Source organism: Mchenga conophoros, linkage group LG20, assembly GCF_057382185.1.
Source record: "Mchenga conophoros isolate Kocher_MC1m ecotype Shallow Benthic linkage group LG20, M_conophoros_male_GT1.1, whole genome shotgun sequence".
NCBI lineage: Eukaryota > Metazoa > Chordata > Actinopteri > Cichliformes > Cichlidae > Mchenga > Mchenga conophoros.
This window is the reverse complement of record NC_140545.1, coordinates 8350635-8377616: the sequence shown is the minus strand read 5'-3', so window position 1 is coordinate 8377616 and position 26982 is coordinate 8350635. Positions and strand designations below refer to the sequence as shown.

Here is a 26982-nt window from a genome sequence, read left to right as displayed (position 1 = left end):
CAACACCAACCCTGGCGGGAGCTCCAACACTCTCCTAAGTAGCTCCCCCGACGAGCCCTGATCACCAACAGGTGTGTGGCAGGAACTTCAGGTGTGGCCAGTCCTCCTGCAGGGCCACACCCGTCAGGCCTGCATGTGGCTGTTCTCCATCCTCCAGCCACACATGTACACACCCACACCCTGCCTATACATATAATGAGTGGAACACAGACTAACACAGCATTGTGCAGAAAGACACACACATCACCAAATAATAACGATAATAATAATCATCATAATAATAATAACAACAACAATAACAACAACAACAACAGTCAAAACTGCTCACGGACCCCCAGTCCTCCAGAGCCGGGTCTGTGAAATTTTCAGTAATTTGAGCTACAGTGGCTCGTGCTTTGGATCGGTCCACATGGGCTAGCCTTTGCTCCCCACATGCATCAGTCAGCCTTGGCTGCCTATCACCCTGTTGATGGTTCACCACTGTTCCTTCCTTGGACCACTTTTGATAGATACTGACCACTGCAGACTGACACTGACACCCCACAAGGGCTGTAGTTGTGGAGATGCTCTGACCCAGTCGTCTAGCCATCACAGTTTGTCTCTTGCCAAACTCTCTTAAATCCTTACTCTCGCCCATTTTTTGTTTATAACACATCGACTTTGAGGACAAAATGTTCACCTGTCCCCTAATATAGCCCATGCGCTAACAGGTGCCATGATAAAAAGATAGTAAGGACTATTCACTTCACCTGTCAGTGGTTATAATGTTATACCTGATCGGTGTATGCACAGGTTGTGTAAACAGGCCATGGTCTTATCAGCCTTTTTTGCTGATAAACTCTAAACAAGCTTCTTTGTGTGTTCATGTTTCTGGGGTCAGCCTCTTTAATTTCCTCGCTGCTCATTTCCACTGTATCCATGATACAGTATGAAGACAAAAGATGCACTGCATCGTATTTCTTTTCGTGTTGGAGCTTGGGGGGAAATTAGGCTGAGTAATTGAGTATAAAATATGAGCACCATGTGAAATTTCCCAAATGGGTGATTCCAGGTGCCAGCTGGGATAATTTACTGTAAATTAATATAGAAAAGAGAGAAAAAAAGAACTGACTCCAAGTGATCTACTAAACAGTAAGTAATCATTTTTGCATAATTATCACCTCCAGCAGCCTTTACATTAAAATGAGTTGAGCCATGGATTTTCCAATTGAAAGCATAAATAGCCACTTCAGGTGGTTATGGTAGGTAATTTGGTAACACTTATGATAACAGTGATGCATTGTAACAGCAAGTAGTGATAAAAAACATATTAAAATGCAGTAAGATAGTAAATGAAGTGCTATAGCATTACATCACCATTGGTTTAAATTATAAACAAGAACAAATATGCAACAGGTGTAAGTGCATACCTGTGCAATATGACTGAAATGTCAAATTATTCAAAATCGTAATAGCTTCATATTTCAGACATATGCATTAGTTCCAATGATTTCCAGTGTTCTTGGTCTATCTGCATGTCTGTATTTGGGCTCCTTGGGGAAAATAATTTCTACTAAATAAAAAATCTGAACAAGACACTTCAAAAAAATGGAGAAGGATACAGACAGAACAGTGACAAAATAAGAATGAATCACAATCGAGCTGCCGCAGTAATCAGGAGGTACAAAATGAGTACAGTGCAGTTTATCACAGTAGCTGTGTGGCTCTGCTTTTAAAACGATGTCAGAGATGGTGCACCTCATGAGCAGTCAAGCCCCATAAAACTCTGGGGAAGTGCTTCAGTCTTGGCACAAGAGAATTTTGTGACAGCTCAAAGTATGCGTGTAAATGTGAAGATGTAAAAGTCTTAATATCGGAAGTACAGTTTTTTGGTCAATTCAGATTCAGTACATTTCTTCAGCTCAGACGGTGTCCAGCATGTTTGGTGTGAAGCTCCAGTAAATGCTTAAGAGGTGGGAGTGTGATAATGTAATGGCTATTTACATTTATAGGCAGCACCACAGGAGCCTGTGGGTATACCAAAATAGGGACTGACTGACTCTCTCAGTCTCCAGAAACCTGACAGGAGAGGAATATTCCAGCTTGTTAACAATTCAAAGCATGTGGCTAAAATCAAATTATGGCTGGGCCACAACCATTTGGGGTTATTTTAAAGAGAAAAGTTGTGCAATAGGAAAAAACGCTTTTGTGTGCGTTACTCGTGTCCTCCATGCTGAGGGGGATTGAATCCATCATTAACACTCTCTGTGCCAATGACAAAATATCACAGCAATCAGTGTTTTTACATTGTGGATTAGTGTTAAAAGTTGAACTTTCTGCTTTTTATTTTGATATAGAGTGCTTATCAAATTTATTAGAGCACCAAAGTTTATGCTACAGCTGTCCTGAATTAGTATTGGTGATTACCAAAATAATTTCTTTATGTTTCAGTAATGGTTAATCCACCTGTATGCACAGGCTCTAAACTGTAACCCTGCTCACTCAGTTTAAAAGTAACATGATTAGTGGAAGGTGAAACAATTGTGGTTCATTTATTCCTGTTTACTGTATGAAACAGAGGAACAGGTTAACATGTTAATGTGAAGCCATTATTACACACGCTGCCCATAACTCATGTATGGTAACGTCGTTCCTCTCAGGATGTTTTTGCACTGGACGCTGACTGTGCAGACCAGTTCACTTCATTTATCTTTTGATATGAAGCCCTGCTTTACATGTGCATCTCATGCCTGAGCTGATGTCCTCCTGCTTGAAAGTAGACAGCTGGCAAATGTACTGTGACATTTCATTTTTAAACCTTTCACAAACAACGGGCTGTTTGACATTAAATTAATACCATTTGTTGGAATTTCAACAGCATGTGCGCTCTTTAGTTGAACTGATCGTTTTTTTATTTGAAATGTTTCACGGTGCAGAAGAGTATTATTTATCTAAAGACCGTAAATATTTAGCTGTTTTTTCTGGTTTGAGTTTTCATTTCACTGGTGTAAACTTTCCCGGTAAACATCTTGACATTAAATAACTGTCGGCTGACCGTCTCTCCTCAATATTTAATCTTGGTGGAAAAACGGCAGCGTTGGCCTCTGAGATATAAGTCTGCCTTCAACATCGTCTGGAGTAAGAGAGTCAGAAAGAATCCACAGAAACATAAAGATCAGTGGAAGAAAGCCAAATTAAAAATATTTGAGCCCATGAGCATGACAGGGGCCCAGTCCTTAGTACGTGCACTTTGCAGTGTTTTGCCATCATACTGCCACCAGTTTTTACCCTCAAGATAACATTGCTGTCTCAACCATGTTTACTGGGTTTCTGATGAGACTGCCTGCAGTCTGTCTGCCTCCATTTCTTTCCATCACACAGCAGTCGCTCTCTTGTCTGTTTGCGTGTGTGTTTTTTACTGTCAAGCACACCCTTGGACACCTTCTATAATAACACCACCATTTCTAGCGTAGCTTTCCATAGCAGTTTGTCACAGTTTCTCTCTCTCCAAACCTCCTTGTCATTTTCCGCCTGTCACATCGTTCTTCTCTGTCATATCCACTTTGTTTTGCTGGGATTGCATCAAATCTTCCTGTCACCTTGGAAGTTACTGACTCATACGAAAGTCTGAAGGTCTGAAATGTTTTGAATCGAGCAGACTTGTTACAATGCAGTCTTTGTGTGTCTTCTACCACTGCATTTCATGTTGCAGAGTTAAAGAACTTGTATAGCAGTGCAAGGTGCTTTGGTTCCTAGATTTCTTCCAGTCACCTGTTGCATTAAAAATAATCTCATGCTGTGCAAAAGGCATGCTCTCTATAAAGACCACTGTTAAAAACAAAAATGTAGAACTTGACAGGACACCAACTGCAAACCCCATATAGTACTTGTATTGTGCATTATTTTTAATCCAATGACATTTCATCGCTGTGAGGCTTTCTCAGATTAAGCTCTGTGACATGCTTAAATGCCTAGAGCCAGACAGCATAAATAATCCTGTGGCAAGAGTTCCTGTGGAAAAATGTACAAGGACTTATTTGTGTCCTCTGTTTTACTGTTTGCGAGCATCAAAATGCCAGAAATGATTTAACTTTGCATTTGAACTGGAGAATTTGAGCTCTGCTGGTAGGTTCTATAATCTTGCTTGTAGTCCATCAGCATTGTGTTAAGGGGATTAGCTCCTTGGTTTTGTTTAGGCCTGTGGTTGTTTAGAGTAGCTCTGAGTAGAGCCAGTGGGAGGCATGAGTGTTTTAATAAGGCTGGTTATAAGCCATGCTGTTCCAGCAGCTAAAACTGTGTGAGAGACAAGTGGGTCTCTGGTTCCCATGAGAGAAAAGACAGAATAAAAAGAAATAATGAGAAGGGGTGAGAAAAGTCTCTTTTTTTTGTATGATTTAAGTATTTCAGCTTCATGTATGAAATAATGTGAGCTCTAATTCATTATGCAAAAGATTCATCATGCAAGTGTAATGAGCCACACCAGGATACAGCTTAGAGTTCATTTGCAGCTGCTCCAGCTTTCAAGACATCAAGAGAAAAACTTCCAATTCTAAACATCATTAATTCAACATACAGATTCAACATACAGAACTGCAACAGACTTCTTTCCTGTGGACAGACGAGACCAAAGTAGAGATGTTTAGCCATAGTGCACAGCACCATTTTTGGCAAAAAATTAAACATAGCATTTGTGTGCAAAAAACTCATGGTGGTGGAGGGTGGATGATTTGGACCTGTTGTGCAGCTACAGCATGTGGGCACCTTGCAGTCACTGAATTGACTATGAGCTCCTCCCTACCAACGTATTCTAGAGTTAATGTGAGCCGATCTGTCCGAAAGCTAAAGCTCGACCCAATCTGGGCCATACAACAGGACTGCACAGAGTCCTGTGAAAACTCCAATTCAAAGTTGTATATCGCATGTGTGTCTTCTCAGACATACAATATGCACCTATGGCTTGAATGGTTCGTGTAGTTGTATGAGTGTAAAGTGTAAATTCCAGATATCGTCTAATCCAGTTATCCAAAAGTGCACGTGACTAACATTTGATATTTTGAAACTCCTATTGTTCTTCTTCTGTAGCGAGAACTCGTCCACTCAGTTAAAGGTAAAGTTTGTATTTCACAAAGAGTCAAATGTCAAAATACCACAGTCTTCTGAACTATTTGCAAGTAATTGATTCAAGCGAACTCCTCCTGCCTCTTCCTAGGAGACATTTAGCAAAGTGAAATTGCTTGCTTTGCAAGGCTGACCCAACACATCACTGCGGCCTGAATATTTCTGAAAATGATTCTTCTGGAGATTCCTGCTGTTGAATGAATAGAAACATATGTTAAGATTCAGTTAAATCCTTACATCTCTTACTGTTAGCTGCCATCAGACAGTAGCTACACAGATGAAGCGCCATTAAGCTACAGTAAAACCTACTGAAGGATGAGAAAGACGGAGGACACTGGAAGAAAGAGGAAGAAAATGATAAGATCCCACAGACATAGGAGGCATTTGAAAAGCAAAGACAGCAAATTAGCAAAGAGGGCGTGTATCCTATTGTTCACCATGCAGTTGTCTTTACGGTTAGCTTAGACTAACCCCAATAATCCCCTGCTGCCCCTTGGCATGTGTGTTACACAATATTATTCTCATACAAAGATGGTCATTCACACACATGCTTTTTTTTGCGAGCCAAGGAACATGTAGCCCGAAGCGACGGCTCTCTCCCAAAAAAAAAACAAGGAAAAGAGCTGTTAGTGAAATTTGCTAATGAAGCCTGATGAACATCTTCTTCTATTATACTCCTCTGCATCCACCCCTCAGCTTGCCTCAAACTTTCAGTTCCTTTCCTCCTGTTTCACTTGGTTCCTTTTTTCCCTCCCTCTGAATACATTTGGGCTAATTGTCTGCTGCTGATTGAAGCTTTCACAGCCTTCTCAGTGCTGCTGCTGCTGCTGCTTAGAGTGGAAAAAAACGCTTGAGCATTTCGGTGCCGCTCCGCTGCTTAATATGCACCGATAGCAGAGGCAAAACCTTTTAAAAGAAACTTGTCTGACAGGAGAAGACTAGACTGTTAATTAGCAAAAGATATCCCTTTCTGAGTACACAGGAACTAATAGCCTCATGTCACAAAATACCTTTAATGTTTGAAATATAAAATTGTCTATTTGGGTGTAGAAGAAGAAATGATGCTTTGTTATATTTAGGGAGGCGTTAAGCAAGTCTCTACATGCTTGAAGAACAGTATGTTGGTGTAAGATTCTGAAAATGTGTTACACATCACTGACAGTGTGCAGGGATGCAGTAGAAATACTTGTCAACTGTGTAACTTCTAGAGCTAATGAATCTTTTGTCTCTATGCTATCCTTGTGATGGACATGTGCAGTGTGTACCTTATCTCTTGCTCATTGTCAGTTAGAACAGGCTCCAACTTGTGTCCTGCTCCAAACGGATAAGCAGCAAGAAAAGAAACAGATGAAAATGGATGAGCAGTGATGGTTCACTCTTTGTTTTACTGGACTCCTCTGATTCTGTTTTGAGTTGAAGAGGAAGGGATTGGTTGAGGCAGGCATGCAGGCAGATGGACGATAGCTGTTATCTCTGAAAACACAGCCTGCCCATTCTTTATCTGCCATTCTTTATCTGCCATTTTTTCCCAATGTCTGGCTTCACAATCCCCCCATGACACACGTACGCAAATACATTGATGCACATCCAGTCAAGTAAGTGGTGGGCAGATGCGTGAATTAAATCCTACTGTTAATAGGTTTCTTTTAGATTACATTTAGATGATGCTTTTCCATCCACGAACAATTCTACTTTAACCCCATTTTAAGTGGTCAGTGTAGGAGTTTATCAGGAAATCTAGGAAGTACGGTTCTGCACAAAAAACGGGATAAAGGTCTGTGTTTGTGAAGAGCTAAACTATTTTTTTGTGTGTTTTTTCCTCTCAGGGCTCTGGTATTTATTGCCCATGGAGCTGGGGAACATTGTGGCCCATATGATGAGATGGCACAGAGACTGAAAGAACTCTCCTTGCTGGTATTTGCACACGACCACGGTGAGTGACAAACACGTAAATCACAGTGCTGTTTTGCATCCATGCATTTACACATATGGCTGCCTTCATTTTTTATCGGTAGTTTGCACGCAAAGCAACTGGCACAGAAAATCCATCACTAAGGAGAACTAAGGCTATCAGGGAGAATTAATTAGTTTTCATTTTCCCCTGTTGTTCCACGGCACTGCCTCTCTGCTTTGTTGTTTTAATGCCATGTCGAGGAAAACTTCACATTCAAGGCTGGCTGTAATAATGAAACTTGTGACTTGTGGTTTAGAAACATCCAACTGACCTCTTGGCAAAAGAAAAGAGCCCACACAAGAATCAGACAAGACACAGCATGCTTTAGGCTTTGGGTTTCGGTTTAATGAAACAACATCTCTGTTAAAGATCACCCTTAATAGCACTCTCGAAATCTTTTCATTAAGGAAACTATGAAACTCTTGCGATAGATAGAACTGCACAGGCTTCAAATTCCCATGTTGACATCCACAGAAGGGCCGCTGTTAATGGAGTGAAAAGATGTATTTGGTACTTTAACGCATTCTATTCAATCAAAAATCATGAAGACTTTCCATAATTGTTCATCAGCTGAAAAGGCTGATTGAGTGGATTCATCAAAGTTTAAAAACTGGCTCATCATGGTACTAAACTGTGAACTTTTTGAGTAATATGTGGACTGTGAAATGACACACAGAAACTGGCTATGGTGGTGCTTTAAATTAACCACCAATATTTTGAAATTTACCTGTTAAACATTATGCGCCTAAATGTTGTGCCTTTGAGAAAGACGCCTGTAATTGTGTAGATACACTGTGGGTTTGGGTTTACTGAGGTCAGTAAATCTTTGCTATAGACTGAGACATCGCCACATATACTTAGGAGCAGAAGTCATAAAAAGAACTTCAGGAATCACTCACGTAGTGACTTGGTCGGGGGAAGTGAAAGCTTTTGGGATTTCCCTGATCAACACCTTTGAACATTTACGGCACATTTCCACCCTTGTTTGAAACGATCAGTTGACAGACTACAGTGACCACCTTGGTTGTCCATCCATCCATTCGCTTCCGCTTATCCTTTTCAGGGTCGCGGGGGGCGCTGGAGCCTATCCCAGCAGTCATAGGGCGAGAGGCAGGGTACACCCTGGACAGGTCGCCAGTCTGTCGCAGGGCCAACACACAGGGACAGACAACCATTCGCACTCACATTCACTTGCACATTCACACCTAGTGGCAATTTGGATTAATCACTTAACCTATCCCCACAAGCTGCATGTCTTTGGACGGTGGGAGGAAGCCAGAGTACCCGGAGGGAACCCACGCAAACACGGGGAGAACATGCAAACTCCACACAGAAAGACCCCGGCCTGATGGTGGAATTGAACTCAGGACCTTCTTGCTGTGCGGCAACAGTGCTAACCACCGTGCCACCGTGCTGCCCCACCTTGGTTGTATTTCCTCAAAAACAAAAGAAAAAAAAAAAGGAATGAACCCAGGTACACTTTGGGCTCCCAGTGTAGATACTTATATTTGAAGTCATAGTTGCAGAGGTGGAAAGAGTACTAAAATATTTTACTCAAGTAAAAGTACTATTACTTTGCTGAAATTTTTCTCAAATACAAGTAAAATTACCTGTCTAAAAATTTACTCAAGTAAAAGTAAAAAGTAGCTCATTTAAAATGTACTCAGAGTAAAAGTTACATAGTTACTTTTTTGTCAGCAGGAGGACAGGCTCTTCTGAGTAGTGCAAAAAAGACAATGGGATAAATCTCAAAGTAGTTGTTATTTAATTAAAAGAAAATCTTTACAAATTAAAGTGCAGTGGCAGTTAAACTGCAAGTCTATACATCAAAATGGATAATGGTCACCAAACCAACCAACTGTCAAAACCATATAATTCTTTTACATGAGAATGTGTTCTAAACTGTCAAATAAGAGAACAAGTACTGAATTGAGCTGTATGGCAGCTGCTATAAAAATGTGTTTTAATTTTTTAAACTTGGCCTTGCTCTGTTCATTTTGAGGAGCAATTCAGTTCAATTCAATTCAATAAAACTTTATTGATCCTGAAGGTTGACCCCGAAGGAAATTGGATTAAGGCTGCCGACCTTTGCCAGCACCATCTTACCCTTCTGACCATACGTACATTACACAAACATCACATGGGGAAGGCAGGTCAGAGAGGTATAACAATGGAAAATGCACAACATGAGGAAAGAGAAGGAGAAAAAAATAACCCAATAACAGCTTATGTCTTAACTTAATGTGATTAACTTGAGCACAGCCTTTTTGCTAAAATAAATGTACAAGTTTAATTTAACTTACCTCTACATGCTTGTGCAGGTTTGATGTGGAATTTTTAAAAGCTGCTAACTCGGTCTCTCTGGGCAAACACAGCGTACACTGCATAATATTTGTTTGTATATGTGTCTTTCTGGCTGCTGTTACAACCAAATTTCCCCTTGTGGGACAATTAAAGGATTATTCTATTCTATTCTATAATAAAGCTGTTGCCTTTCTTGCACTTGAAGCCGAAATGGTCCCTCACATCGGTTTCTTCGAGTTCAGGGTCAGCAGAATTCGACGGGGTTTCTTTTTTTGCTGGATCCGTACCACCGATGTCAGACTCCATCTTTATCGTGACCCAACGCCAATTTGTTCTACTACCCATCATTCCCTGCAGTATTTCCGAAGCGCAATGTTGGGGGGGGGGGGGGGGGGGGGGGGTTTGTTTGTTCTTTTAATTTACTCAGTAATGGGTGTGATTGAAAATGTAGCGAAGTACAATACTTTTTAAAAAATATACTTAAGTAAAAGTAAAATTACCGACTTGAAAAATGACTTTAAAAAGTACAAATAAACAAAAAAAAAAACTACTCAATTACAGTAACGCATGTAAATGTAATTCGTTACTTTCCACCTTTGCAAAGTTGTTTTATGCAAAGCCATCAGAAATCCATGCCAGCAACCAATAACCAAGCTCAGAGGAATGCAATTCAGATGGATTTGACAATCTGGGAGCAGTTCTCAAATGGAACTGACTTCACCTTAAAAGCACTTGATATAGTTTATAAAGCATAATCTAGTCACTACATGTTCAATGTGTTCACTTAAAAAAGAAAATGTAAAATTCTTTCAAATGAAAGCTTTGGGTAGAAAGAGAAGGACACAGAGTGTTAGCTTTTTAGTCGATAGTAATTAGGTAATGGCTTGTTAGTCAGTAGTAATTAGATAAAGGGAAATGTCTGTCCCGATGCCTCCATCAACAAGGAACGATGTGCTCGTGGGCTAAATACAGCAGGGACGTTTAAATCCATGTGACTGTGCAGCAGTTGCCGTTGAACATTAGTCTGTGCACTCAATAAAACTCCATAATAACATAAAAAGAGTGAGAATGAGATGACAAAAAAGTCTCAGTGGCAGAAATGTGAAAATATTTACAGAGGTGAAGATCCTAATAAAGAGCTGACAGATAATAAACTGCAGTGAATGATAAGGACGGCTGAGGCTGCTCGCAGAGGAGCAGTTTGTTCAATGCCTCGCAGTAAAATGTCACACTGTTAAATGGAAAATACTGAACTGGAACAAGTCCCTGTAGACTCCAGTTTTTCATCTATTTCTTCCACATTTACACACACACACAGCGCCTTGGGCAGCTCTTGATAGAGTTCGCAGATGAGATGTTTCACTCTTTCTCCTTTTTTCTGTCTCTTGTGTTTTCTTTCTAATTGTGGGCCGGTAAGATTTTCATTCATTCACACCCTGCATTGACTGGTGTTTTTTTTTTCTTTTTTCTATCTAGAACAGGTTGCATCTATTTTTTTTTACCAGTTAACAATATTCACAGATCAAGCTGCAGATGGCTGTTGTTTCTTTGAAAGTTACTGATTTACAGAATGCAAAAGCAAAATGCAAACTTCAAAAACCAGCTAGCTAGCAAATATTAATAATAACCTTTGTAGTTCTTATTATCTTTATATGCTTTATTACTAGTGAGTGTCGATTTTAACCACCTTCCTGATCTGGATCTTAGATCTCTGAGAGCGTGAGATCTGTTGATCTGCCATGCTCTGGGGGCTGTAACGCTTACTGGAAATTGTTTATGTAAGGGGTATCTCTGAAGAAATGCTCTTCACGGCTTTTTGACTTTGCATCTCATAATGCAAATGCAGATACTATGATGGGCTAATAAAAAGGACCTCTCTCTCTCTCCTACATGAAAAGCTCAGTCGTAACCTGACTCATTCACTGCAAGTATCACAGGTTAGAACTTAAAGTCCACGATGCTGTAAACCATATTACTGAGGCAACAAGGCATTTTCAGATACTTATTGACTGGTTATGGCCACAGAGAGTCCAAAAGCCTGCTGTGTTTCTCAGTAAATGTGTGAGGGTTTGTCTCCTTCCCTGTCTGGAAATTTGCAGAGATGTGGGTAAAAAGAGCAGTGACACACCAGAGGTGGATCCCTCCACAGGAAAACAAAAAGTCATTGAAGCAAAGCAGTTTTCCATTTGTCTATACTTTGGTAAACAAGGGAAAGAAATTCCCAGATTCCCTGAGCTCGACAAAGGTTCTGAAGTTCTGAATCTATTTAGGTACCGTTCATAATTATTCTGTAAATGCCGTGCTGACATTCATTATTTTCACTCTCCTCTGATTCATAACTGTTTCTAAAATCTTTGTATGTAACATGCACATTTGTTCAAAGCAAAAAGGATGAGGAAATAGGACTTTTTTGGTGGTGGGGGTTGGTTGTTTTCTTTTTACCTGTTGCAGCTTTTGTAATGAAACGGTTTGTTGGATCTGAGTCCTGGAATGTTCTCATGGCCTTATCATAACCATCAGTTGTCTAAAAGGTTAGGTGTGTGCGGGGATATGTGTGTTTTCCAGGAATACCTGTTATTACCTGTACTAACAGAAGATATGGATTTAATGGGGTGAGAAGCCATTGAAAGAATAGAGCGGTGGTGGTTTACTGTGCATTGATCTCAAGTTTGCACCACTCCATCACTGAAGCTGTGATTGGACATTGATTTGCACACAGTGATGATTGCTTTTGATGCTATTGATGGACAGGAAAGCACTGAGGGTGAAGACGTGCTCTTGTACAACCCCTTTTCCAAAGAAGCTGGAATGATGAAAAACAAAAGGACAAAAAGACAAACTATCAGATGTTAAAAAAAAGGAAATATTATTCTTTTTAGAAAAATTGGGTGACATGTTTGGACTTCTTGCAGGCCACTTTAGCACCTAGATTTTTCTTTTTTTTTACTATGAACCCATGCTGTGGTGATGTGGTTTGGCATTGTCTTACTAAATAAATAAACAAACCCTTTCCTGGAAAAGATGTTTTCTGTATTTCAGAGCTCGGATATATTGTATGTGTTTTGACATTCATGATAAGAGAGCAGCTGAGCTGTCAGGTGACCACCACCTGGTGGTGAGTTGGATCTTGTGGGGCAGAAGGATGCTGGGTAAGCCTGGCGTGCCAAAACGTTTAGTTTGAGGATGTGCTGCGAGCACATAGCAGAGGCCCCTACCCCAGAGATCTTCAACTCCCACCATCAGCAGAGATTCAACAGCATCCTGAGGGAGACTGTGGACATTGAGCCTGAATAGATCCACACCTCAGATGAGCTACAGCTGTGAGGGGGCATGTGCCTGCAGTGGTGGCCATTTCCGAATGAGATGCTGGACCCCAGCCATCAAGCTGAAAGAAAGAGTCCTGTCGACCTTGGTTGGTTGGAATTCGTAGAAGGTTGGAAGGTACCTGCAACTCAAGCCATGCGTGGCTTGTGCTAAGGAGGAGATTGAATATGATTTTCAGTCAGCCAAAGCGGAATCTGGTAAACTGTCCAACTACTCAGTAGGGTGGAGCTGCTGACCTGAAATGAAGACATTGTCGGGCAGTGGCGCTCTAGAATCCAACTTATATGCCTTTCGTACTGTCACGGTCCGCTGTGACAGACCGTGCGGTGGTGTGTATGGTGGACCCAGGTGCGAACACAGGTGAGCAGACGGGAGTGAACTTTAAACAAAAGCGAGCCTTTTATTGTGGCTGATGACAAGGTATACAAATACAGCAGGGATAGCGTGGCTAAACAGAAACCTAAACTGGGAATAACTAAGGTAAAGCTATGACTAAGAATGCAATAGACCGGGCATGGAAACATAGAGGGTGGAAACACAGACGACGCGACACAGACTACATGAAACACAGAGACTAAATACACAAGAGGGATGATCAGGGGAAGTGGCCACACATGGGAACACAGCTGACACAGATAAACATAACAAGACATGGCAGGAGTAAACAACACTGACGGGAGACTGTCAAAGTAAAACAGGAAGTACACAGAGGTGCAAACAGGAGGAGAGAGAGAGCACGGGCATAGTGGGCTGGGGAAACATGGAAATGAAACACGAGGGGAGATGAGGGCTCACAGATACATAGAGGGGCACACAGGGGATAAGAGTCACAAGGGGAAGTCAAATAAGGAACAACATAACAGGACAACTCAGGAAACATGACCTAAATAAGGAACGAAATACAAAAATACAAGGAACTGAGAATACTGGGCCCACATGGCCCAGGACCATGACACGTAGAGGATCAGGGACTGGAGTAGATGAGAAGCTCTTGATGCTGTGGGACTGTCTTAGATGACACACCTCTGAAATAGGACATGGAAGTTTGGGACAGTGCCTGTAGACACTTGTGTTCCAACTTGCTGGGGATTGCCCTGCCTACCTGGGATGGTCGCATGAGCCCTAGAGAGGAATGATGGCAGAATGTTCACATACTGTTCAGCATTTATGGTTAGCCAGGCCATGTAAAAAAACTACTCTTCTCATACCATAATGGATGCTTATATGTAGCCACTGAGTTCTAGTTTCATAGCCCTTTTCTTGCTTAGAGACTTCTCTGAATTCTTCTAATCCCATGTCATGTAGTGGTTATGTAGATAATGAAACCATTATCTACATAACCATCCACCAATGCTCTGCAATTTTACAACAACAAAAAAGAAAGAAAAAAAGAAAAAAAAGAAACATCACAAACTTCTTAAAAGTGGTAAACCCTTCCACATGTTTACTTGAAAACATCTTGAAATTCAAAATAAGCATACATTTTTTGAATGCGTCCCATCTTTTTTGGAGTGTTTTATAGGAAGCATGCATTTCTAAACACTGACACACTTTCAACATTACAGAGCCAACGAGAGAAGGTGTGAGATGCACATGTGAATGTTTATTAGCTAGTGTATTGGGTTGGTGGTTACCATGGCAGCCAGCCTCACCTCTCAGTTATTGGTGCGGAAAGCCTGAGGACAGCACATATATATAATATATGGATGTGCACATACATATTCAGATATTTTCCCTCCTCTCCATCTGTCAAGCTCGCTTCTATCATCTCTGTTTTCGTCTTTTCTTGCTTTCATCTTCTTGTTTGCCCCCTTTTCCCTCCTCTTTTGTCTTAAACCATCATTTTTTTCACTTCAACTCTTCCCCCATACTTTTCCTCTACTAGTCCATTTTATTCTTACTCTCCCTGTTTTTTCTGTTTCCCTTTCCATCATTTCCTTTATTTTTCTTTACGTCTCTCATCACCAAAGCAGAAGGCTTCCCCTTGAGTTGAATTGTATGTGGATGCAGTCAGTCCTTAAAAAGTTTAAGGAATAAATGTAAAACATATTTTTATAGTATGCCTGTGATTTGCCTTTTATTCTCATGCAGTTACCCTTTCAACAGTTTTGTGTTTAATTCAACTTGTTGAACTGCTATAAGCTATAACTCTAGGCTTATAATTACCCTTGTATCATGCTACTTTGCCCTCTTTTCATAAAAAAATTTGAAGTTTTCTTGTTTTTGAAGGTCTTAAATAATGTGTTAAACTTTCCTGATTCTTTCTTCCACAGTTGGCCATGGCCAGAGCGAAGGTGACAGGATGAACATTAAGGACTTTCAGATTTATATCAGAGACTCCCTTCAGCACATTGACCTGATGAAGTCTCGCCACCCTGACCTACCTGTATTTATTGTAGGCCACTCCATGGTAAGACACTTTCCATGAATGTGTGTCAGTTCCTGGAATAAACCATGCATGTCTTTGGAATTGTTTGCACAATGATGTCCTTGGCTTTTGTCTTGTTCTGTGTCCTGGGAGCAGTGTTGTCTTTTGATCAGGTTGGTTTTCCTGTTTTGTTTGGTGTTAAATTGCATAATGTGCCTGAGATCCTCATACAGTATGCTTGACACAAATAGAGCGAGAGAGCTGGCGAAAACCAATGTACAAGTCCCGCTCAAGCACATATTTGATGAGGCTTCCTGTGACATTTTGACACGTAAATGGGGAAAGTGTTACTCGTCTAGTTGCATGGTTTACTGCTGCTCTGGACATGCAAGTCTAGATAAACTGGTTGTTGAATATCAGCAGAATCAGGCATTTTTTAAGTAGCAGTGATTAAGTAATATACTAAGTAAAATACTTAGTAACTTGCTACCTTTAATTATTAATTGACTTGCTAGGAGAACCGCTTACAGTTTTTCTGTTTAATGGTCAAACTTTACCTATCATCTAAAGTATAACAGACCAACAGTTCAGGGAAGGCTTGTGAAGTTCGCTGTTCTTGGTAAACCCCAGTTTACCTTTCACCTTTCACACAGTGCCACAGATTCCCGAGAGCCTGCAGCTGCTATGGAAAACCTCCAACAGGGCAGTCGCAGGTTCAGTGACCTGCTCAAGGGCAAATGTGGCTGCATGACAGACACAGACAGAGAGTGTTCACTTTCGTCAGTTTGCGTAGAAATCTTCTATTGACCTGCCTCATCATTGACTAGCTTATTTGTTATTATCCACTAATGAAACAGATTTACCTAGCAAAATGAAAGCATTACGGATTCCAGTATCATCTACATTACATCTGAATAGAAGCTAAAGCTAGCTGCTGTACAAGCAAGGAGCTGGTGCTAAGTAATGAGCTACTGGCTGCTGTATTTTACTTGCAGTCCTTCAGAATTATTCGTTATGCAGACCGTTATGCTAGCTGCTTGTCATTCTCGAAGCTAAACATATTACTCCTTGACTTGTTCTTATATTGTACTTTTCTACTCTGAGTGGTCAAAAGACTCTTTGCTACAAGAAAATTCAGTGAAATGCAGTATTAGTTGTTCATTTAACTGAACCAATTAAGCGTAGACCACTTGTTTTCCTCAAAGCTTATCCAGCTAGGCTTGAATATCCGGGCTAGTGCTAATTGAAATGGCAGTTCATTACATAGCTCACTCAGAGAAGCATAAAATCTTTAATTCTCACATAAACAGCTATGGCCAGTTAAGAATCGTTAATTGACTTCACAGTGGACTGTGGAGGGAGAGCTACAGGGTGTGAACTCCACACAGAAAGGCCAAACCAGGAGGTTCACTGGGCAGTGCACCACAAAGTTGCTCTACTTTCTTAAACAACGCTGACACATGCAAAGAAAAATTCCTAAACTAAGAATTAAAGCTTCGCTTTAATCCCTTGTTAACCGTAACAGTTAAGTTCAGCAGAAAAAGTTATGCTGGGTCTTCAGCTGGTTTAAACTTCAGTGCAGCGAACATGAAAAGAAAGTTCAAATAGCCTTTACTGTGGCTCTGTGAATTCGGCAGACACAAAACTGAACCAGAATTCTCATTAAAAATAATTAGACAACGCCTGGAAAGCTTCAAGGCCAGCTTTGGAGCTATTTTTAACTGATTGGTTTATTCTGTTTTCACAGCCTCTCGTTGTTGTGCTCTGCGACCCAACTCTCAGCACAGCTAACAGATCACAAATGGTAGTGATGAGTTATATAATAAATGATTACTGTCAGTGTTTCTAGGTCGAGTCACTTTGTACTCCCGTGAACTTGTTTCGGTTAGATGAGCAAGTCGCTCCGATTCTGCATGCCAACATTTTTTATGCTTTCATATGTGAGGCTTTATGTTTCATAAGGAAACTGACATCACTCACTGAAGTCAAAATCTAAAACAATAAGTCCTTTGAGCATTGCGCTGTGCAAGTCAGAACGCTTCGAAACGAACCCAAGTATGCTTTCAAACATTTTTAGTGCACAGCTGCAGGTATCAAGCAGAGAATTGTGAGTTCATTGCAGAACTGTTTCGCCATGCCTTCCAGCAAAGCTCTACATGCTGGTGTATAAATACTGGCTCATGAAGCCTGTTTTTGTGATTAGGCCCTTTAGTTCATTCAGACAATCACTAGCTAAGTTCAGGATATACTTTTTTGTATTATTTTCTGCTATAAAGATTTTAATTGCTATGTTTTGCATCTAACTGTCCTCTATTAGAGATAACAGCTCCTCCTTCTTTGATGTCTTTCTTTTAAATAGGTCATATTTACTGTCGTCACTTGGGCCTTTAGTTGCTTCAAACAACATGCTGTTTAATTAATGGGTCCGCCTTGGCGAGCCATTTATGGCTCATGCGCTTCAGTGCAGTAGGACTGTATACAGACTGAGGCTGTGATGAAGGGATCTTAGAAGCACAGAAGTACATACTTTGTGTAAACTCCACTGTGGGATCCCAGGCTGAGGCAGAGTGCTTGTTTAGACAGCAGATTCTGTAAATATTAAGAGACAGCTGAGCAAAGTCACAGCAAAATCTCTTTCTTTTCCAACTTCTTTCTCTATTTTTCATCATCCCTCACTTTCCTGCTTCTTTTGGACTTCTAATAAATCCATTCAGTGTGTCTCCTTTGGCCTTTTCTGTTGCTGGCTAAGGATTATGCTTGTGTGTGTACACATGGACAGTTGTGGACACCCTAGATATTCTTCAAATCTGCCTGAGGGAAGCGTGTAAGTCTGTGCAGCAGGGAGCTTCTTGTTCCCCTTCTGGTGATGAAAATTAAATCACTCAGACTGAAGCAGACCCTACTTACTCATGGACATTGAAAATCATAAGACTCTTAAGTTATTGGTTAGACTCAGGTCCTTCTTTTTTTTTTTCTTTTTTTTTGGTACCACCTGTGATAGCAATGGAAATGAAATCGACTGGGATTTATGTAGCTTTTTCTCATCTGACTGACTACTCGAAGCACAGAGAGGCCCCAGCTGGAGATAAACCTGTTTTAACTTTCTCAAAGGCAGTTTTGAGTACCTGGGCTTGTGTCTGTCTATCTGCATTGATGTCTATTGACAGCAACAATGCAAGAAACTAAACAGCAGGGGTGTCAAATATAAAGCCAAGGGGCTAGAATTGGTCTGACAAAGACTCCAGTCCAGCTTACTGGACTATGACCTCAATTATGGCCAAACTACAGTTACTACTACAAATAATTATTATGTGGAAAACAATTAAATGACTGAAAAGTTCCTATTTTTTCACATTTTTTTTTTACAATGGGTCCACAGTAACAAAAAAATATCTGAATATTTTCTGTTAATTGTCAAAAACTTTCAGTTTTCTAATTACAGGGCAGTCTGGGCAATTAGCTTTTTCTCAATCTTTACACTTTTATGTCTTACAATTTAAGCCCAAAGAGTGATGCTGACAAAATAATTTCATTTACAACAACAGCATTTCAATGTTGTGTAGAAAAATGACATACTGTTATAATTGCTCTTCTTTTTCTTATATTAAGAAATCACCAGGATTAAAAATGCAGGTAAACTTCTGCACAGTGAAAGACAGAAAGGGTCCGGCCCGCTTAAGATTAAAGTGAGCTGTATGTGGCGCACGATGTAAAATGAGTTAGACATCCCTGTCGAACAGTCATGAAACTTCACAAGCGTAACTGAGACTTAACTAAAGCCAAGTTTGGAAATGACTCATTTGTGTTTTAGACCCATAAATACAAGTATACATGTAAAAATGAAGTAGTCACTGCTCTATGGTCTATGGGGGTGGCTGTGTTTTTGTGTAAAGACCACAAACATCGTCCATTTCAGTGACTCAGATCAGCTGAGGTAATACATCGCAGGCTGGAAGCAGCCACACCCATAATGATGCACAACTTTTAGCTTGTGCTAAAATTTAATTAAATCAACTTAATGGTGTGAGTTATAAAAGTCAGCTTTATTTTTAACCCCGTTGCTTGTTGCTAGACAACATCAGAGGAGTTTGTAAGTTTTTTTAGGTTACAGCTAGAACCAGAGGAAAATCCTAAAAAACACCCTGAAGATGAAGTCAGTTGTGTAGTTGACTGTGTAGTGTAGAAATGGGTGTGTCTGAGGTTTCACTGGTGTCACTAATGTCAGTTGGTCACTAGTTTCCCTTTCCATTTAGTTTCATATCCTTCTCCCTAGATATAACTTTTTTTTTTTCATTTTCATCTCTCTTCATTTCATCCTCTGCTACATTCTTGTTTCCTTTGAAACAAATAAAAACCCAAACTCAGTTTTCAGGAAACCTGCCGCGGGTCAAGTGATGTGCAACTGTGTTTTTACAGGCCTCATTTCCCAGTTTCCTGGTGTTTTCACTTTGCATCCTGTTTCTATTAGTCTGTTCCTCTGCTTCTTCAGTTTTATAAATCTCTCAGGCCACGATGACGCAAAAACTCCAAACGACAACACAATAGAGACCACCTGGGTATTCTGCTGTGTGTGTTGAGAGGCTGCTCGAGTGATAACATCCTGTAATGTAGTCGGCAGAGTCAAGCTGCAGTGACGCTGTAAAGAAAGTCACAGTTCTAACTGATCAAAATGTTAATTTAATTTATAGTTATTCACACTTGAACCATGTTTTTCATAATATTTTATATTTTATTATATTTATTAAGACCTGTGAAACAGGAAAAAGTCTGTTAAATTTCAGATTCTTTGATCTTATAGTGTAATTTATGTCACAGTAGTCTGAAAGTGATTTGCGACCTACTGATGATCATATAAACCTCAGAACATGGGCATTTTTGTAGCGTGGGTTTAAGTTTTTAGTTCAAGCTATTTACAGCTTGATGAAAAAACTACCACAATTCATTTTCACAGTTTCCAGAACACATAAACATGTGTGAGAACTTTTAAACGTGCGACAGCAAGAACTAAAAAACACATTACGGTTGCAAATTTACACAAAACCAAACACTCGACTTTTTTCAGGGGCTCCGCTGTATCTCTTTTGGTTGAGCAGTGACACAGAAGTTTTTAGCAGTTTGTCCACGTTGTATCTGCTCGTGGGATGCTGTAAAATCCCTTCAGCTTTGGCGTCTTCCCACTCGTACTCATTTATTTCTTTCTCCATCAGTATTTCTGGCCGAGGCTTACTTGTCCTTCCTCTGTGACAGCCTTTTATGTAACGGTTCAGCAGTGCTTAGGAACTATTTGTTCAGCTTCTAAGCCCTCTGTCTCATCTCCCCTCAGTATCCATTACTCACAGTAAACAAAAATTCCCTTTGTGATGCACCGTGGCTTCAATAAAAACGCTTCTTCATTTCTAATCGGCTTGGAAAACTTACATATAATGGGTGACATTTTTTTAATGTGAGACATTAGTTCAAGTTAAACATCTCTTGGTGCACTCCCTAATTTGTCCTCTTGGCACCATTGAACAACACCATTGCATTAAGGGAATGTCTTCAGTTGTTTTTGTTGTTTTTTTTGTTTTTTTTTAGTGGTGAGTTCATACTGAATGCAACAGGTGTTCACTTATTGGCCATATAATGTTTATTAAGCCTACATCATATAATGCCACTATTTTAGCCTTCTACTCCATAAAATGTCAGTGGTGTACTCTCTGTGTACACCATGCAGTGTTAGTGGGGCAGCTGTACAGTCCATATAATATCAGAGTGTTAGCTCCTTGGGCTATTTTTTGACAGTTCGAGTCCACCCACTGACAGTGTGTAGCACTGTGTACAATACCAGCATTCATTTTGTCAACTCTAGTTCAGAGGTAGAAGAGTGTATAGGGCCTCTTATCAGCTTCTGAAAGAGCCTCTCTGTCCCAGTCATCCATCTGTCACTCTGTCTCCCTCTCTTCCCTTCCCTATTCACACTTATCTCACTCTATCAGTGCAGACCCTTTGACACAACTGCATTCATTGGCATTTTTTGGTGATATTTAACAGGCACTAAATATGCTGAACCAATCAGCCAATTTGCAGCTTTTAGCAGCCCCACCACTACCCACCACCACCAAAAAAAATGCAACTTGAAGTTGAGCATTACTTCTGTTTTTGCAGCAGTGCGTCCTGGTGTTCACATGTAGATGTTTTAGCGAAAGACAAAAATAAGAAGAAAGGGGAGATTCAGGCAGCTGCCCTCTTTTTTTCATACTCCCTGTGTGTTTGCATGCAGGCGGCGATGCGCGAGCGTGCACTTGTGTCTTTACAGAGTGAAGTTTTCTGGTGGGAACGGTTTTGTCTTCCTTTCGGTACCCTTTTTCAACAAAGCGAGGCTGTGATTGGCCCCCGGGCTGATGAATATTCACGTAGGTGACAAAGAAAGCTCCCCACATAAACAAAGTTGAAGCCAATTAGTCTCCCACACAGAATCACTGTGCTCCCGTGCGTGTGTGTGTCATGCACTTGTTGCATACGAGAGGAGAAACCGTGCCAGAGTCGACCCTGACGAATCGATTTAGGTTTTGGCTGCCATGGAGCTGCTAATTGTCGTGGCCCTACGTTACAGAATTGAAATCACAATATGAAAAAATGTCAGCGTGGGTGCTATAGTGTGGCCCTGGTGCGGATGTTCTGTGGAGCTCAGCAGTGTTGTGCCCCCGGGGCCCATGGTCCCACACTGACATTTCTCTGTGTGGAACAATAGTAAGAAAAAATAGGGTTGGAGATCTACACAAAAGATGGCTTGTTTCATGTTAGCTGTGACCTCTGAATAGTTTTCCTACTGCTCCTTGCATCAAGACCTTTCACCTACTTTAGGACCTTTCCACTTTGATCACATTAGAAAAGACACTCCTTTTCCTCTATTGGAGTCTAAAGAAGTAAGACGTGCCGAGTCTGTCTCCTTACTGAAACCCTGTCTTTATAACTAATGCTGTTATCTGTGGTTTTCTCTGTTTTGTTAATTTTTTTTCTCATTTTTTCAATTTATTTTGGGTCCCTTGAGAACAATATGCTTTATTTTTAAATAAGAAGATATCATACATCGTACATGATGAGGTTACTACTGCACTGATCAGTACACAGCGACCAGTGACAACATCCACTTTGGTGAAATCTCCACGACTGCCATTTTCTTTTTTATTTTAGATATATGTGCTTCTTTTTCTTTGGCCTAGTGAGTGCTCTCACCTTTATTTTGGTGTGTTATATAGTTTTTTTTATCAAACAACAGCTGTCGACCGTAGCACCGCAGAATCTTTCATCTACTCATGACTGGAGGCTCATGCTCGTGACAGCATGACAGGATATAAAGATTACAGCATCCTCCCTCTGCTCAGCTGTGTTGTTAGCTAGCTGCTTCTTTTGATAGGCGGATGAAGACAGAAGTACAAAGAAAAATTAGTTCTTACATAAAGAAAGCTGTGCACAACAAGTAGGCTATGATTTCTGGAAATTTACATGAATGTTGGCGTTATTAAATGTGTTTTTTGTACACCACCAGGCAGCTGCCATTCAGTCTTATAATTTTAAGAAAAGAAAGTCGATTTCTCCCAAACCAGGATTTTCACACGTTAAAAAAAATGTTGTACATGCCCAAAGTAAAATATTTTAAGTTTTACTTTTCTAGATAATTTTAAATAATGTAAGCAAGTTTGGTAACCGCAAGAATCTTCATATCATATTTTACATACGACATCTTTAAGCAGCATATAAAATTAAAGAGGAAAATTCAAAATTAAGTGACAGAAGCATGACATGCAGGCAATAGATTTAAAGAAATAGCTTGACAAATATTATTTGTATTACAGTTTCATTAAGCTAATATGTTCTGCATTTCTTTTATAGGGTGGTGCTATCTCAATCCTGACAGCCTGTGAAAGACCTGGTGATTTTGTTGGAGTGGTTCTGATAGCTCCCCTGGTCCAGATGAACCCGGAGTCAGCCACACCATTCAAGGTACCACATACCAATCACCGACCCTTTAAACCACTATTCTCTTCTTTCTGTTCTTTTTCTCTCCTCTCCCAACCCAAGAGGCAGTTATCTTACTTTACTCAGGTTTGCTGTGGATGGTGTCTATAATACTTATAATACTGGCACCTTTTATTTTGTGTGTTTCAAAGGCAACAATCAGTTCAGGTATCACTAGAGCTGCATAAATGGCCTCTCACTGAGTCTTTGATACAAGTATGTCCCAAGTGTGGCCAATCTCTGACAAATCTCATAGAGGAGGCTGTTTTAACAGAAATAAATGACTTTTTTATTCCTTATTTTATGAATTAAAAGTCTAACACTAATACATAATAGTGCAATATTTAAAACCAAAATAGGAGAAGGAAACAGTCTTCATGAATGATGTCACATGAAAATAAGCTATGCTCTTCTCTGTTTGTAGGTTTTCATGGCAAAACTGCTGAACCACATGCTGCCCAGCCTCACTATGGGCTCCATCGAGTCCAAATGGCTCTCACGGGACAAGAGGCAGGTGAGAGACTGATGCTGGCAATGTGTGTTTTGGGTGGCTGAGCACTCTTGTTGTTTGAAATTGAAATATCACTCACTGAGACTGTGGGAAATAGAATTTTCAAGGTGTAAATTTGTCCGCGGTTGATTGTCTACGCTAATGTCAAGTCACACTATGTTTATTGTCCAATCCCATGCCAAAACACCACATCTTTGTAGACACTGTACGCCTTTTCCAAACAGCAGGACAGGTTTGCGTGCGTTTGTTGGTTGTGTTATTTTGTAAACACAGTACATGCTACACACCCATACTTTGTAGTGCCCCTAGAGACATCCCTGGAGAAACAGAAACAAATTCTCATGGCATGTCACCACGCCTAAATTTTGCACGAATTTGAGTCTGCGTGTGTGTGTGTGTGTGTGTGTGTGTGTGTGTGTGTGTGTGTGTGTGTGTGTGTGTGTGTATGCCTAGTTTACATCAACATTCCTACATCCTGCTGCTTCTGCTTCCTACAGTCAGTCAGAGGAAGTTGTGTTCTTCCAGATACAAGAATAAACAATAGCAGATAAATACTGAATCAAAGGATGTAATCATGTAACAGGTAATCTAGGCACACAGGTATCCAACTGCATAATGAGACTATGTGATACGATATTGTTACTAGAAGGAAAGTTGCAGGGGTGGATCATACTTTGCTCTGATTTCTCACTGTAACCTTTTCTTCATGTGTTTTCAGTAAAGTAGAAAGCTCAATTTCACAACTGAATATGAAACCGTTCGGTAGCCTTATGTTGTTTTATTCATTGTGAGCGGGGATCAGTGGGAATGAACGTCTCAGTCAAGTTCGGTACATAAATGTTCATGGCCTCAAGATGTTCTTTCACCAAAAGACAGGAGAAAAGTAAAAAAACTAAATGAAATTTGCTGTTGCAGGATTTATATTTCTTTTTTCATCATCTACCACCAATCAGCTCACAAACGATCTTATGATGAGCTTAATGAATACTTTTTTGTATTGGTCCTTTTTGCTCCTGTAACTGCAAGTCATTGTTATTTAGTGAACATGCAGTGACACTACTTGTGTCACTAGTTGTGTAATATTCAAGATGCACACAACAGTGTCCACTGATCAGTTTGCTGATTGTCGCATAACAAACAAATGCAAAATGTTACTAATTTTAAAATGAGGGATGATAAAGCATGATGCAGAACCATAAATGAAGCATTGATGCACATACATAAAGATACAAAGTCCACCATGCTACAAGACCCTGCAGCAGTTACATTCTTGCACGTTATCTTTAAAACGTGAAATACAATCTTTAACATTTAATACAAAAAACAGTGAAAAAAATAGGTTGAAAAGAAATAATAAACTATCACTCTCATCAAAACATTTTGAAGTTAATTTATTTCATTTTGTAGCCCAAAGTTTTCGATGATAGATTAGATGGAAGGATGTCGTTTACAGCACGAGGTTTCACAGTCTCCTGGGCTGATGTGGTGTCATTAGTCAAGCCACCTGTGACAATAGAGGAATGCTCTTTCTGTCAAAGTCAGCCACAGCTGTGCTTACATAGATGCTGAATAGACATGAGTAACTGTATGACTTATGTGACAGCTACTTGTAACTACATGTTTAATGTCAGAGAAACAGGGAATTCCCTCTCCGATTTACCTCCTTAGCTTCCTTTTTCCTCCTTTTTCCTTTCTGCTTCCTTTTAACATAACTCCACTTTTTCATCCTGCTTCGCTCACATTTTTATTTCTAAATAAAACTCACTGTCCATTTATTAGCGACCATTTGTTCCCGCTTCCCCTCCAACTGCCACAGATTTCCCAGGAGTCTTTTCATTTTCATGCCCATATTTTCTCCCTGAGAACAACTTTTCTCCCTTCAGCGTTATGCCATATTTGGAGAAAACTACAGTATGTATTTGCTTGTTCATTCTAGGCTGTGCACACCCTTTCTAAATGTGTAACACATATCTTCTCATAGTTGTATATTGCGAGAAATTAGAAAATGATTAGGCTTGCAAGATCTTGCATTTATTACAAGTTGTATTAACATTTAAGTGGGGTTTTTATTGAGCATTCTAACAAATTAAAATTAAAAAAATTAAATATTAATTTACTTGTATGAGTTTTAACAACTTGAACACATAAAATGTATTTCTCCAGCATATACTGTAATCTATAATGCAGTTCAAACGTGTTGTAGCTTCCAGCTAATTTTAAATCAAAACACTGACCACAACCTGGCCAGATGTATTTGGCATCTGTTACCATGGTGATTTAAGCCAGGTAAAGGAGAGGAGTAAGAAAATGGCCAGTTTAACTCGCTTTATCTATCAGTGGTTTTAACTTTTAGGGTGATTGGGTGATGGCAAAATGAAATCCACCATATATTATGTTAATTTTTGAATGAAAACAACTGAATCCTCATTTAGTCTGTTGTCATCACATCCTTTAGTGTGTACAGAATGTTGTGGTAGCAACCTGGAGAGTTGTTTTTGTTCAGTCAGTTGCGTGCTGAAGAAAGAGAGGGAAAAGAAGCAGACAGTTGTCAAACCAAAGATAAGTGATATGCAGCGTCGTGAGAATCCAGCAATGACCGGCAGACCAAGGCCAAACAACATGCAACCTGCAGGGACTTCGTATCATCATGGCAGGCCCAGTTTTCCACCAAGAGTAAGGCACAATCTGAAGCAGGATAATGCTGGACTCAGAGCCCAACTGGAAGAGACTCAGTGTCAGCTACACATGTGTAAATCCAGTCTTAGAGAAGCAAACACGAAGGCCTTGTATTTTGAGAGTCAGGTGGATGAGTATCGCAGAAAGTTCTACTATTTGGATATAGAAACTGAGAAGACAATCAACGATCTGAAAAAGCAGCTGGACGCAGCGCTCAGTAATGAAACCAAGTCTCACCTGCAGGACATTCACACGCTCAAATTTGAGCTTCGTGAAGCTAAAATTGAACGAATCAACAATGCAAACAGGTTGATTCTAGCAGATAAGATCATGCATAAGCTTACTTCTAACCTGGGTGATGCCAACAAGAAGCTGCAGCAGCCGAACAGAAACTCTATAGACACCCAAACGATGATCAGTGACGCTCCTTCAAAGAACCAGTGCTGTGAGATGCAACAGATGTGCATTGACCAACTCCAGCAGCAGCTTCAAAACGCTAAGGAAGAACTGAAGAAGCAAGCTGAGGAACACGAGGATGAGAAAGAGGCTTTACGCTCTGAAATTAAGCAACTTAAAGGCCTCAAAGAACAAAATGAGGAGAAGCTGATGAGTTTAGAGAAAGAGCTAAACGACACGAAAGCTTCCTACATCGCACTCCTGGAGGAGCAAAAGAAGGAGAATGCTAACTTCACACAGGCACTGCAAAAAGAAGAGGAGGAGAAGGCCTCACTTCTAAAGACTCTGAAGGAG

The 26982-nt window shown here is 40.2% G+C and overlaps 1 protein-coding gene across 2 annotated transcripts in view; it reads left to right on the top strand.

Moving 5' to 3' along the window:
• Positions 1-26982, top strand: part of mgll (monoglyceride lipase) — a 44538-nt gene that overhangs the window by 6887 nt on the left and 10669 nt on the right. For both annotated transcript variants that reach the window (XM_085258934.1, XM_085258933.1), the window contains 4 exons: positions 6924-7030; positions 14953-15089; positions 22920-23030; positions 23470-23559. In XM_085258934.1, coding sequence (XP_085115060.1) covers positions 6924-7030; positions 14953-15089; positions 22920-23030; positions 23470-23559 — 445 coding nt within the window. The remainder of the gene's footprint in view (positions 1-6923; positions 7031-14952; positions 15090-22919; positions 23031-23469; positions 23560-26982) is intronic.